At 37.5% G+C, this 14,515-nt stretch overlaps 1 protein-coding gene across 1 annotated transcript in view; it reads right to left on the bottom strand.

Annotated features, from left to right (window-relative positions):
- LOC135413765 (uncharacterized) overlaps positions 1-14,515 on the bottom strand; it is a 64,578-nt gene that overhangs the window by 38,361 nt on the left and 11,702 nt on the right. Inside the window, exons 10-12 of the mRNA XM_064653905.1 lie at positions 4,822-5,018; positions 2,561-2,625; positions 2,229-2,335 (exon numbers count right to left, since the gene is read on the bottom strand). Of these exons, the coding sequence (XP_064509975.1) occupies positions 2,229-2,335; positions 2,561-2,625; positions 4,822-5,018 (369 nt within the window). The remainder of the gene's footprint in view (positions 1-2,228; positions 2,336-2,560; positions 2,626-4,821; positions 5,019-14,515) is intronic.

The following is a 14,515-nucleotide window of genomic DNA, read 5'->3' as shown; positions in this document are numbered from 1 at the left end:
TGACAAATACTAAATTTGGAATAAATAGACTGCTTGCCACAACTCAGAAAAAACAGCCCAACTGTCAAGTACTAAAAAAAAATCATATGAAGACCAAAAAAAAAAAAAAAAAAAAGAAACCACAACACAAAAACCCCACAGTAAAAAAAAGGTAGAAAAAAGTTATAGAGCATCCAACTGTTAAAAATACTCTGACTTGTTAACATGTTGCAGACGGGAAAAATAAGTTAAATTCTGAAGACCCTAAACTGGTTTCCTAAGAATCTTAGTCTGGCACTCTTCTAGATCGAAAAAAGATTTTATCACTTGAAACACTGGAATTATGTTAGGATGAGAAAAATAGTTTGCATAGGTGAAACATTTCAAAGACACTGCTAATATATCATTTTTGTCATAAATATTAGCATGGCACCTGAAGAAATGAAGCAATGTACAGGAGTTAAATACAAAATATAATTTTCTAATTGCTGTAAAGAGATGAAGGTGGTTCATGTACCACAAATGAGGCCACCTTTAATTTTGATGAGAAAAAAGGAAAAGAGACCTCATTTAAGGTAACTAATTTGCAAACTGTGTCTGTAGTAAGTTATTTTATATTATTTATCTACAAACATTACAGTCAGAGATATTACAGTTCAAAATACATTCTATGGATAATTTTTAGCTCTTTCATCAAAAATAAAATCATCAAAATAAAAGGACACCAGAGACTACTCCAAAAAGTCTTCTTCGCACACATATTGCCAAATCTCTCCTGCTTTCAATAATGAATGTAGTGAGGTGTAGGTCAGTGGTCAGTCACTTCTACTGCGACTGCAGTGAAAGGACAAGAGGAAATGGCCTAAAGCTGAGACAGGGAGATTCAGATTTGATATTAGAAAAAAAATTTTTACTGTCAGTGTGATCAGGCAATTCAAATAGGTTGCCCAGGGAGGTGGTGGAGTCACCATCCCTCAAGGTGTTTAAGAGGTGTCTGGATCTGGCACTGAGCAATGTGGTTTAGGGGTTACAGCGATCATCCTGGGTTGATGATTGGACTTGATGATCTTAAAGGTCTCTTCCAACCTTGATGATTCTATGAACAGGAATTGGTGAAAAGACTGAAGTCAACATTTCCTAAAGAGATATCACTGCTGGTAGAGCATTCTCTGAGAGGGATCCAAACAGCATAATTCTTATTCTCTGTCTGGGCTGACATACACAAATCTTTTGAACATGCCACACAAACAATTCCACAAATTAAGCTGTTTAAGACTGCATTTGAGATGGAGAATATATTTTTGTGTATTGTGATTTTTAACACAGAGAACATGCCTACAGGCATGCCTCATGGGCTAGAGGCTACTTATCAAAATTAGTCAACCAGCCTTCAACTACCTCACATCAGCTTTCTTCTGAGGATTACTCAGGAGACCACAGTAAACAGGCTGAATTAATTTTCTAGAGGTTGGAGAGGCAGCAGCACCACAAGCTGTTTCAATCAGGCAAAAGATTCACGTAGTCCAGTCTGAAATAATGTGCAAGAGCAAATATGAAAGGGAAAATACATCCATCTATTTTTTTTTTCTAAAATAATGACCTAGCTTCCAGAAAGGGTGCTTTTCAGAGGTTCTGGGTCCCTGAGTCTTTGTATCTAACACCTCCTGGAGGTTTTTTTCCATCATTTGATTTTCTCAGCAGCTCTTGAACACATACTCTTTTAGCATTTGCACAGTTTACACACCCCTATCAGTCTGCTCTCATCTGTCATGTCTCTTGAGGGAAGTCAGTCAATGACTCCTTCACCATAATGCTGCACACAGGTACATGAGCAGTCACTATAAGTTCACAGTAAACCCTGTATTTCTGACTATTCTAGTGTAGTTGCTGCATGGGTCTATAACAGGATGGCAGGAAGTTTTATATAAAAGGAAATTTATCTCATAACTAGAAAGACTGGGGCTATTGGAATAAATGCTCAGATACTCTTGTGAGGATATGGAATTATATTTAAGAGGAATCCCTCCTTGCCCAAATATACTGACATGAGTGCAGTTATATGTTGAAAGCAGGTTTCCTGAACAGGCTACTTAAGTCTTAAAATGTCCTCCAAATAGGAAGATTATAATCTTCAAGGGTTCTTACAATGTTACAACTGTGACATATGATAGCAACATTATTTTTTTCATTATCTCTGAAAAAACAAAACAACTAAAAAACAGATCCCCTTCCAAGACTCAAATACTAACCTTTGCAGAATACCTTCTGCAGTGCGTTTTCCTTTTTGTACTGCCTTTGGACCTCCCACTGGACAGACAGCAGTTGCTCTGAAGCCATCAAGATAAGTGGCATTTACCTAACAATAAAGGGATTATGAAATTACATGCCATTCAGTACTGATATGCAATAAATGCTCTCAAGCAATTATTATCTATACAAATACACACTTATTAACATTATACAAATTAACAAGTTTTTATATATCAAATAAGGTTTGTCTTTTTAAACTTTTCTCCTCTTTCTTTTACTCTTGGGGCAGAGAAGATGAGGATATCTCACACTCCACTGTATGAGGTAATACCTTATAAAATGTTGACGGAGGCAATCCTTTGGCTCCACAAACTTTCACTGCTCCACCATCAAAACCTACAGCGGTTAAAAATCAGTATTTAAGCTTCTTCAATATAACTTCAAAGACATTCTTTTGTGATACATATTAATCAAATGCTCTTAATTAAAAAGTAAATCGTTGATAGCTGTACTGCCACAGATGAGAGAACCTCTCACAAAACAGTCCTTCCTGCCTCAGAAAGCACAGTGAACTGGTGACTAAATTTATGACTTCCGTGAGCCTTTTAAAAGGGTGACTGAAATGTTTATTCACACACTTAAAAATACTTAACACAGAAAGCAGCCTTAGGACTTCAGACTCAATAGTTATTTCCCACTAATAGCCAGTTATTGCACACACACACACAGAACATACAATTTACTGTAGCTGGCTGGAGCGGACTGCAGTCCCTCACTTGGTAAAGAAACAAAACAAGGTGAGAAACCATGAGAGTTTATTTGCTGATAGCTTAGTAAATTAAGGGATAACTTAACTTTAGCTTTCTTGTCAATAACAGAAACTGAACAGTCTGAATATATGTTCCAGGGCAACTACCAAGTTCAGTGTTAGGAGTATTAGTGCAACAAAAAAAAAAAAAAAAAAAAAGGAAGAAAATTGCTGTTTTGGCATCAGGTCAAGCTTGAACTAGAGAAAATCAATAGGTGCAACTCCTTTAAAATCAGCAGTGCAGGATCAGCACCTCATGCCAGAGAATTATACTACAGTTCATCTGTACCTAACCTGTGCTAGCGAACATTCAAGAAGCAGTTTAAAGCTTTATACAAATACTCTGAAAAGACTAGATCAAAATATACTCAAAATGTGACCAGTACAAATTTTACACATCACTCAAATATCATGAGGTTAATTTAACTGTCTGAATACAGTCAGGGTGAAGATCTGGAAGAGTTTCATTTTTCAGGTAAAGGAATAATACAAAGAAAAAAAATCCCACAAAACAAATGCATAGCATCCATTGACAAAAAAACCACAAAGGCACCTCTCAGTTCAAACACTGCAAGTAATGCAGCAGCATAATAAAAGTGGCAACGTAAACAGCAGAAGTAGATAGCTTGCCTGTTTTTACTGGTGTACGTGTCAAAGCACTTCAAACTGAAATATTTAAGAAATCTGCCCATTTTCCATCTGTTATATTTCTAAGAGGGCTAACTGAAAGTTCATGTGAAAGTTCATTTTAAGTTCAAACATGTCATATCAGGTCATTTGCAAGCTAAAAGTTCATACGAAGGTTAGAGTTTCTTTTAAAAAAAAAAAAAGACTGGGGGCTTAGAGTAGCCTTATCAGACTGCCATTTGCTTATGTTGCATGAGCAGAAGGTTCAATGTATTGTTTTATGGAATTTTTATTATTAAAATATTTTTCATGTTACAGCATTTTCAGTTTTATCACAGTAAGTTTTTAATTTGAGATTTCAGTTGTTCTAAGCTTTATAAAGACACTCGGCATACTGTCACAGATAAGTTCCATTAGAATGAAAAAGGATACAACATAGATGCAGTAAAAAACAAACTTTAAATGACAGTCTTGCTCAAACTACAGATCTTCAAATCTGTTAAGCCTGGGGGTTTTTTGTTTGGTTTGCTTTTGAAGCTAAATCTTGAACATATATTATATCCACCTTTAGTCTACTGCTGTTAAGTGTTTCCAGAATAGCAAATGGACTTTTTCAAACACTGATTTTCTGGTGGCAATCCTGTGCCTAAGCATGCTTCTACCACTTAAGATGATCCACCTAAATGTCTAAGAAAAACACCATTACGAAGTAGTGCTTTGAAAGACTTTCCATTGTTACTAACACTTAAAATGTCCTAAGTTAAAACATGTACACAACCTTTTTTTTTTTTTCTTTGAGAAAAGAAATTGAGCTGCAGTCTAAAAAATATTGAAATCATAGTGGAGCTGTGTCAGTGTTGTTCATGCTGCATACACAGTTTAAGGACTTGGTAGGTGCAGGGCATGCATTAAAAAGTAAAACAAAAGGAATAGCGATCAAAGATACAAATTAGTCAGCAAGATAAATAAGAGTATGCTTAAAATTTCTAAAGGAATTTCTATAAGAAGTCCTTGAAAAAAATCAGTTTAATACAGTATCACACTCTAAGGAACTGATTTAACAAAAAATATGCTGAGACAACATGGAAATTAAAGTAGCTGCTTTAGTTCGATAACACAATTCATTGACAGATCTCTTTACATGTAAGAGGACTAACCTGGAATTTCAGTGATCGAAACTTGGGAAAAGTCACATGTAACATCTGGTAAAAGATAGCGCTGAGGATTTCCCAATTCATATACCAACTGTTCAGCTACAGTGCCAAAAGAGATTAGTCCCCCTGTGTCTGGTGGTTTGGAAAGAATAAAGTCTCCTTCAGAGGAACATTCTACAATGGGAAAGCCTATGTTGTGCCTAGAACATGAAAAACATTAAGAAAATAACCCTATAAATACAAAGGAAAAGTGAAAAGAAAAATTATTAACACCACACCAGAATTTTATAGTAATGACCAATTAAAGAAAACCTATCAAGAATTAACAGATCTGGCTGCTTCTACAGAAACATACCTAAGAAAAAGCACTGGACAAACTGCTCGACTAAAATATTAAGATGCAGTTTATTGTCTGGCAAAGAAATGCAGACATAAAAGCAGATACCAACAGCAAACATGGAATTGAGGAGGGAAATGGAGAAGGACACTAACAGAAATGGTTTGAATAAAAAGAAGCTGAAAGAATTAGAGGACTATAATTAAAGACATAAATTAAGAAGAAAAACAATGATTGCTAATTCTAGCCCTGTTTGGTTACTGCAGCACACATAGCATGAAAGGGAAGACATGTAAATACATCCTGCACTCTGGATTTGTAAAAAGGCAGTAAAAGCAGGAAGAACAAACTGTACTGGAAGTCTCAGAAATGAAGGGAAGTAGAAAACAGGAATAATTACACATATTAGGACAATTTCACATCAATGATACACAGGAAAGTTTTAATCATAGGCATAGCAAAAACAAAAGCAGTAAAGTTATAGATATGTTCATAAATTAAAATATTCTTCCCCCTCACCTTCTCACAAGCGTTAATATACAAAATTAATTGAGTAACTCATAATAAGAGGCACATGCTGGTCATTACAGCAGCAGGGCAGAATTTTCAGGATTATATGGATGAGATGCAGACATCTGCTTTTCTAGGTAAAAGGTTTTTATTTTATTTACAGAGAATTTGAGCAAAATTAAGGACTTAAAACTTTTCAGAAGTACCTGAGATTTAAAATAAGTGCTAATATTCTTCTAAAAAGGCTACCTGGCTAACCCTCTCACAGGAAGTCTGAAATTTGTACATGGGTCCCAGAAACACAAAATGAACACAAAAAGAGAAGGAGATATAGACCCTTGCCAAAGTTAAACTGTTCTAAAAAGGTCCTAATAATGAAAGGTGGTGAAGTTCATCACACTCATTGAAGTCAGTGACCCTCAGGTCTCTCACACAAACTTAAAATCAGTCTATCCCTGAATTTAATTATTTGCTGGTGGTAACAATGTGCTGAACATACAACCAAATTCGTTATCAGCAAAGGTTACATGAACATAGTTTGTTTAACATAAATCCACAAAGTTTGGAAGAAAGTAAGCAAAGAAACCAGTGAACTCTTAAGGGACATTTGTAAAAGTTCATGGGAGTTTGAGCAGATTCCTTATCATTGGGAATATTCAAACATAACCCCATTATTTAAAAAAAGGATTAAGATACAAGATCTGTTACCAGAGATCAGCAACTTTAATGCTTATAGCATACAAAACTTTAAAAGTATGGTAGCTAGTAAACACTTAGAAAAGCCCATATCAAATCAGTAAAGATTATACTTCAATTGACTGGTCTTTGAAACTAGTTAAACCACCAAACAGATGTAGGGAAACAAAAAAAAAGCCCACCCTGGTGAATGCAAAGAATTGAAAGGAATCAACAATTTTTTATACAAGTTATTCTAGTGGGGTTTTTCTAGGGGAAGAGGAGGGAGAAAAGATGGTAGCAACAAGTATAACATACCACATTTTAAAGTGTAACACAGAAAAAACCAACACCCCAAAAATCTCTCAATTCTTTATCTTGAACATTAATGTAGGGTAATAGACTAACGTATGTAATTATCCCAACTTTGTAAGTAAGGAGATGCATACAGGAAACATCATGATTTGTCCAGGGTAACAAAGCAGGATCAGTGACTGAACAAGGCTAGAATTAAGATGCTTTTACCCTCTTGGTGCCATCCTTGTGTGTTTTGACCCTACCATCTATCTGTCCTAAGTCAACAGCACCTTGTGAGTTAGGCTCCAAGCAGCTTATTTGAATCACCTATCCAAAACATATCCCTTCCCTCAAGACACATCACCCAGTGCAATCTCACTGCACTGACAACCAGCATCCCTGTTGCAGCCCACTTTGATCTCAGTCATCAGCACATGGAACTCTTACGATACATTCCTGCACTTATTCCTGAGTGACCTTTGTTTGGAAGGAAGAACTAGACTGTAGACACTCAACTTCCTACTCTGAACCACTGACTCTACTGACAGTGATTGAACTTCATTTTGCCCAAGCTCCACTCTCAAAAGATCCAAGCCGTTTAAAAACAAAACCCAAATATGCTGTAGTGAGGCAAAGGGAGAAATTTCACCCCCTGAAACGGTTAAAATCTGGCAAATACTTAAGTCATTAAAAGAAGACCAAACATGGATGACAGCAGATAAACAGTATCAGTATAAACAACACTATTATTCAGGTCTCTCAGTATGCAAAAGGACAGACTCAGATTTTCTTGTTATCTTAGGACCACAAAAGACAGGATCTTTATGGTGGAGTTTTTTATACTGCCACAGTGGCTGGAAGGAGCTCATATAGGTACTTTCTCAAACAGCTTCTAAATAGCCTCTGACTTTGAGATTTATTTGCTATATGAAAACAGACACTCAATTCTTAGGACTTGCAGCAAAGTGTTGATACAAAGCTTGTAAGAAAATTGTCTGGAGAAGACATTTTAACACACAAAAAAGACCCCAGACAAAAACAAATACCACCCTCAAAAAATCCAAAACAAAAAAAACCACAAACAAACAAAAAAACCAAACACCAAATCCAAACCAAAGGGGAAAAATAAAAGTCTTAAAGTCTTCCTAGGAGAGGCATGATGACACAGGATACTAGCATGTCCTAGCATGATTAGAATTTTTAGCTATATTTAAACCATTCTGAAATTTATGACCCAGAAAGGTCAGTGAAAAAAACCACTACAATCAGTGACTTATTTGGTCATCTCTTTAATTGTTACTCTATTTCACAATGAAAGTATCAGGGAAGACTTTTTGCCTTTGTCAAAGATAAACATGAGGGATGTTTCCTCCTTGGGGTACAACACTACCCAGTGAACTTTCCTGAATGCTGCTAGTTGCAGAAGATGAGTGTTCTCCTAGGTCATGCCAGGTCTGAAATTTTTAAGAATTCACAACACAGAGATGCAATGACTTGAGCAAGAAGCCCCTGGATTCTATCTGTATTTTAACTGGATGACTGGAAAAATACATATATCCAGTACTATCTCGTAGCAGATGACGGTAATAATCCACATTAACATATGTACGCTTAAGAGAAAAACGTATTTTGTGAATTGCTAAAAGACATTACTTAAAATTAATTTTCAGCATGGAAAGAAACTGGTCTGTCACTCCTATGGCACGATTCGGTCAAGTGATATCTACTTAAACCTGGCATTAAGAGCTCTCTAGAAGCAGTAGCTGCCTGAACCAGGTATTCTAGCACATACCACACCATCACATGGATCACACCATCACCCTGACCAGCACTTCCAGTGAAAGCAGTAACTCTTTGCCTGTTTCACTAGTAGGTTTTGCTGAATGACTACACACCATATGACATCTGCTCTGAAGGGAACATGCCAACTTTAGGCTGCCCATAACCCACAGCCAAGCTTTAATTTTGTAGTGTAGCAGGGGAGTTAAATCACAGAACTATGAACTTCAGCATCAATTACAGTCATGGCACCCAAAGCAGTACAGTGTCTAAGTGGCACCTTTCAATAATAAAAGAATTGTATCAGTTTAGTGACAAAATTCCTATGCAGAACAAGGCAAGATCAAGCAGTGTAAACAATTCTGAAAGGGAACTACTAAAATGAATTCTAATTAAATTATGTGATTGTGTAATTAATAAAATGTAATACTAGAGATAAATATCAAGTAGTACTTTTAGAATATTTTGAGCAGTTCTTTCAACAGAGTTAAAATAGAGAAGTACTATACATCAGTTTGTGAAAACTATCATTCTTTAATCCAAAAGGTCCATTTCAGGTTGCATGTTTGATATTTATCAATTAAATAAATTACACACATTAGTCAACTACAGCACTGAATGAAACGAAGCTAAGATTAAACCTCAGAAAACCCCTTCAAACTGGGGCTAGATGGGCATTAACAGTTAAAGCAGGTTCTCACTGATTACAGCACAGGGGTACCTAAGTCACAAAACCGGTTTTACTACTGCAGAAACTTCATCAACCACCTACAGCTGCTGTCCTATTCTTACAGCAATCAAGACTCTGAAACTGAGTCTCCTGTCAGTTCTCTGCCTGCCAATGACTTTGATTTTTTCCATGTAAAATGCTAGGGTTTTTTCAGTTTTGGCTCTCAGAAATGTTACAGCGGATGGGCATGTATGAGGTGATAACTTCAATTGCCTAAGAAGAGATCCCCCCTCTCTCTACTCCAGGACAATTCACTATTCAACTCTGTGGAGCCACGAAGACAGCCTTCCTTCTTATTTTGCCATGCATCTTACACCATTTGCATTACAACAAAAGGAAAATCCATGATCAGTACTTTGGGGAAAGACCTTGTTTGAGACAGGTCATAAAGTATCAAATCCCTCAAGTATCTCATTCTAGCCACTACTGCTAGACTGAGATTAATGGCAACAGAAGATGGGGACTGTTGGTGTAATACATTTACTTGCAAGGGAAGTTACTGCAAGAAAACAAAAAAGCCACAGCAATGTATGTGACATGGGAGTGAACCAGAATCCAAGTAAGCTGTGGTATGAACTTCTAGCTTTACAACTGATGCAGTTTCCTGGGACGTGACTCAATGAATGTCATGCTGAAGAGAGCTCTAAGCCAAGCTTCTCAACTGCCTGGGTATGCATTTTAACCACAATGCTATTAGGCAAAAAGGAGAAGCTCCTACCACTTCCAGCAGTGTTTTGACAAGAAGTTCAAAACTAGTAAAGTGTCAGGCAAGATCAGCACAAGCTTATGGGTAAAGGTATAAGCATCTATTTACACGTAGGTACCAAAATGTTTCCTAGCATGCAATTCTGCTTTAGGCAAAACTTACTGATTGCATCGCTTATCTATGCTGACTAGGGCATTTCAGACTATGTATTGTATTTAAATACTTAATGGCCAGACAATTTCAGCCTAATCAGACCAGCTGCCTGTGTTTTCAGCTGTCTGGAATACGTGGTGGTACAGAGAAAAAAAGCATTCCACATTGCTGATTGGGACTCGCATGCTGGATTTTGTTCTACTCCCAAATTAAAAAATCTGGATCCAGCCCTTAAGAGACTACAGCTATTCACTTACCCTTTTGGTCATTCCAGGCCAGAAGATTATGCAGTCTCAATCATTGTACACTCTTGGCTTAGGACAAAATGTCAGTGTTTATCATCTCCTCAAAATGATTACTCTACTGATCAGCATTAGTTTATTCTCTCCTGCATTTCAAAACAAAACAAAACAATGTACTAATCACCCATTGGCACTAAATAATAGTGAGAGACAGCAATGTCTGGGGATAAATGAAACTAAACAGAGCTGTGCATTATCAATATCGTTTTGGCAATACAGTTCATTTTGAGACATTGTATGAATTCCTCATTGGGATCACAGAATCACAGAATATGCTGAGTTGGAAGGGACCCACAAGCATCTTCATTACTCTCCTCTGGATGCTCTCTAATAGCTTAATTGCAGTGACCAAAACTGCACACAGACCTCAAGGTGAGGCTGCACTAGTGCAGAGCAGAGCAGGACAATCCCCTCCCTCAACCGGCTGGCAATACTTTGCCTGATGCCCCCCAGGACATGGTTGGCCCTCCTGGTTGCCAGGGCACCGCTGACTCATGTTGAACTTGCCATCAACCAGGATCCCAAAGTCCCTTTCCATGGCACTGCTTTCCAGCATCTCATTTCCCCAGTCTGTCCATACAATCAGGGTTGCCCTGTCCCAGGTGTAGAATCCGATACTTTCCCTTGCTGAACTTCATACAGTTGGTGACTGCCTAGTCCTCTCATTTGTCGAGGCCTCTCTGCAGGGCCTCCCAGTTTTGTCCCGCATCCAAGTCATTTATGAAGATGCTGAAGAGCACAGGGCCTGAGATGGAGCCCTGTGGAATCCCACTAGTGACAGGTCACCAGCCTGATGTTCCCCCATTCACTATCACCCTCTGTGCTTGACCCGTGAGCCAACTGCTCACCCACCACATGATGTGTTTATCCAGCTGTGCTGGACATTTTATCCAGAAGGATGCAGTGAGAGACTGTATTGAAAGCTTTACTGAAATCCAAAAAGATTACATCAACTGGTTTCCCTTGATCAGCTAGGTGGGTTATCTTGTCATAAAAGGAAATCAGGTTTGATAAGCGGGACTTTTCTCTTATGAAGCTATGCTGGCTGTGACTGATGACAGCATTGTCTTTCAGGTATTTTTCAACACCTCTCAGGATAATCTTCTCCATAACTTTACCAGGCACTGAAGTGAGACTGACAGGCCTGCAGTTACGTGCTAGACATTAAACAGGGAGCAGTGACGCATTTTCACTTCTGCTGACCATCTGCTGACATAAATTACTATACAAATAACAGGAAAGGAATAAGTGCCTTTTTTGATAACACTTAAAATCAGCATTTAAGAATGCACGTTAGACTTCTATAGACTGTAAACTAATGGTTTCTTGCACTGTCTCTGCTCATCATTCTGTCATCAGAGAATGCACACAAGAGGCGAGTCAAGCAGCCACCTTCTCACTGGGAAAGTAATCATCACCTATCCCCTCTACCTGTCTGCCTGTTTTCATGAAAACTGGATAAAACCTTACAGCTTCAAGATTCCTGCCTTTAAGTCAAATGCATCAAGGAGATACACACAGCAAAATTAAAGAAAGTGCCTTAGGTGAATAGAGAGAAATCAAGGAAATTTGGCTTCTATCAACTAAAGTAACTTGGAGAGTCATGAGTTGGAACATGCACTTCACTTGTTTTACATTAAAAACTTACTTTACTGACACAACAAAGAAAATGAAATAGCAGCTTAGGTTTTAATAGCTAACCATTAAATAGCCACAATATACACACATGAATATTCCTTAAAGCACCCTTTTGCAGTGGAATTGAGTTCCCAGAAGTATCTGCATCAAACATTTCAAGAAAATTAAAAATAAACAAACAAAACACCCGCAGAAAACACCAAAACCCCCACCAACTAAAAAACTATGTTGTGTGAACGAAGTGGGTCCAATCCAGTACCTCTATACACATCAAGACATGATAGCATACACACAGAATATAAGCTCTAACTTGCCTGGCTTTATTTAGATTAAAGTGCTCCTGTTTATTTGTTAATTATTTTGCATATGCATAAACAACACACAGATAAGGTTTTTAAGACTGAAACATGATAAATTCTTTGATTTTTTGTTTACAAGTTAGGAAAAAATCATGCCCGTCAGTCCTTCTTAGCAGTACACTTAAGCCCTCTTCAGCAGTTAAAGACAGAAGAGCCACATGGATTACTATTCTTGGGGAGGAAAAAAAAACCAAACAAGGACAGTCAAAGAAATGACCCAAGCCCACCCTCTGCAGTAGGGTTGAGGAGGAGAGAGGGTGCCCTCCAGTGTTCAGTCACCAGAGAACAGTATGTGCATGGGACAGGTTTTCTGAAGCTCTAGTAAAGGTCTGGGACACGCTTGCAAGACCTGAATGGTGAATGGTCTTGGCTGCAGGAACATGTTTATGGCAGTGGGAAATTTGTATGTGAAAGGTACATTAATGACAAACACACAGATTTAATTTGGCTTCTTCCCCCTCCCATTTGCTAACTTTGTTGGGCTGGTTTGGATTTAACATGTATCAAAGACACTATGATTTACTGAGATCTAAATTATGCACATTGACTTTCAGGAGGCTGCTAAAAATGTCGTTTTTCATAAATGAGGAAGAAATCATTAATAGACATAGTCAAGTAATTTCTGTAAACTGTCAGAGCTCTGCTGACTTACTGCCAAAATAATTAGTGTTGGTGGTAGCAGGTATGACATGTTTTAGTCATTACTGAGACTATGAGTTACCATATTATTGTATATTATTATGAATGAATGATGTCCATGCATTGAAAACAGATTCAGATTGCTTAAATAACAAAAATCCCAAGTCACCAAGTTTCTTTAACTTAAGGGGACAGGTTACTACTAAACTATCAAATGGAAACTCCATTTTTCTGCAGCCCAAAAGCTTTCATAATATTTCCCCTTCATGCACTTGGGCCTAAATACAGTAAGCACTTATTTATTAGGAAACAAATTAAACAACTAATTTCCTCCCCTCCTTCCTTCCTCCCATATCCTAAATGGATGTGCTGGATCAGAAGTCCACTTCAGTCAGTGAAGTGGATCTCCACTCTGCATCTCCAAACGTAAAAACAAAGCTCACGTGTTATTTTGGTTTTGCCTAGTTTTAGGAGTTTATCATATAGACTGATGTGTCGCATGGTTTTAGTTCAAGAATTTCATCAATTAAATGTCTATGACTTTGAACTTGCAAAAAAAACCATTAGTTTTAAGGCATCATGATTAAATTTTTACCAGACTTAAACTGAAGGTAAATAACTGTTATATTAGCACAAATAAAATCAGGTATGGTTCCAAAGTATTCACACAGCTTGATGGGGACAAGGTAACAGAGCAGTATCAGGTGCTAAATTTCTATATCAATAGAGCACCAGTCAGCTCTAAGCCACAAGTCTACTATGATTTTAGACACAGTTCTATGATTCTTACAGACATAAAAGTATTAGCTATGCATATCCATGTATTATACTCATCTGTAAAATTAACTACTCACACTCCAGTAGCTCACAGCTTAATATACTCAAACTTCCTTTTTTTTTTTTTAAACCAGACTGATATTCCTCACAGAAAAATCCTTAATGACCTATCAAACATTTTAATAAGAAAATTAGTATTCTGGTTTTTTTACTTTCATTTTTTATAAAGCAAGGTCTTCTGGAGTCACAGAAGATTTAAAAAATTTTCATGAGACATCATCATAAAACCATTGGGAGATACATCAGGAGTAAGATTAGCAGTTATAAATTTCCAAATCAAATAGAGCATCTTGTTACTATAAACTGTCTCATTTGATTTCCCGTAAAACACAACAATGAAAAGCGAGTGCAGTTTGTTCAGGGCTAGTATACTTCTAACAGGTGAGAAGAAATGTCTGACTCTGCTTCTTTCAATGCCATACATGCCTTTACCTTTAAATCAGCAGTGTTCAGGAACTCACAACAGCAGAACACATCTTTCAGGATCACACTTTGTACCAGAAGCAGTCACTATAAGAAGAAGAAAAAAGCCTGGCAACCCTAGGGCTCCTCAGATTGCAGGGCACTGCTGCTTCATCCACCTGGACCACAGTCAACTGGGGAACAGGAACACGCTGTATTAAAGCCACCCTTCTCTCCTGCATCTCCCCACTGCTCTTCAGCCCTGTCCTCCACCACACAAAGAAGCACTGTCTCTCTCATGATACAGCACAGGACAAGATTCCTCCCTCTCAT

This window comes from Pseudopipra pipra, chromosome 4 (genome assembly GCF_036250125.1).
Source record: "Pseudopipra pipra isolate bDixPip1 chromosome 4, bDixPip1.hap1, whole genome shotgun sequence".
Classification (NCBI taxonomy): domain Eukaryota; kingdom Metazoa; phylum Chordata; class Aves; order Passeriformes; family Pipridae; genus Pseudopipra; species Pseudopipra pipra.
Note: the sequence above shows the minus strand (reverse complement) of the source record. Positions and strands in the feature narration are given on the sequence as shown.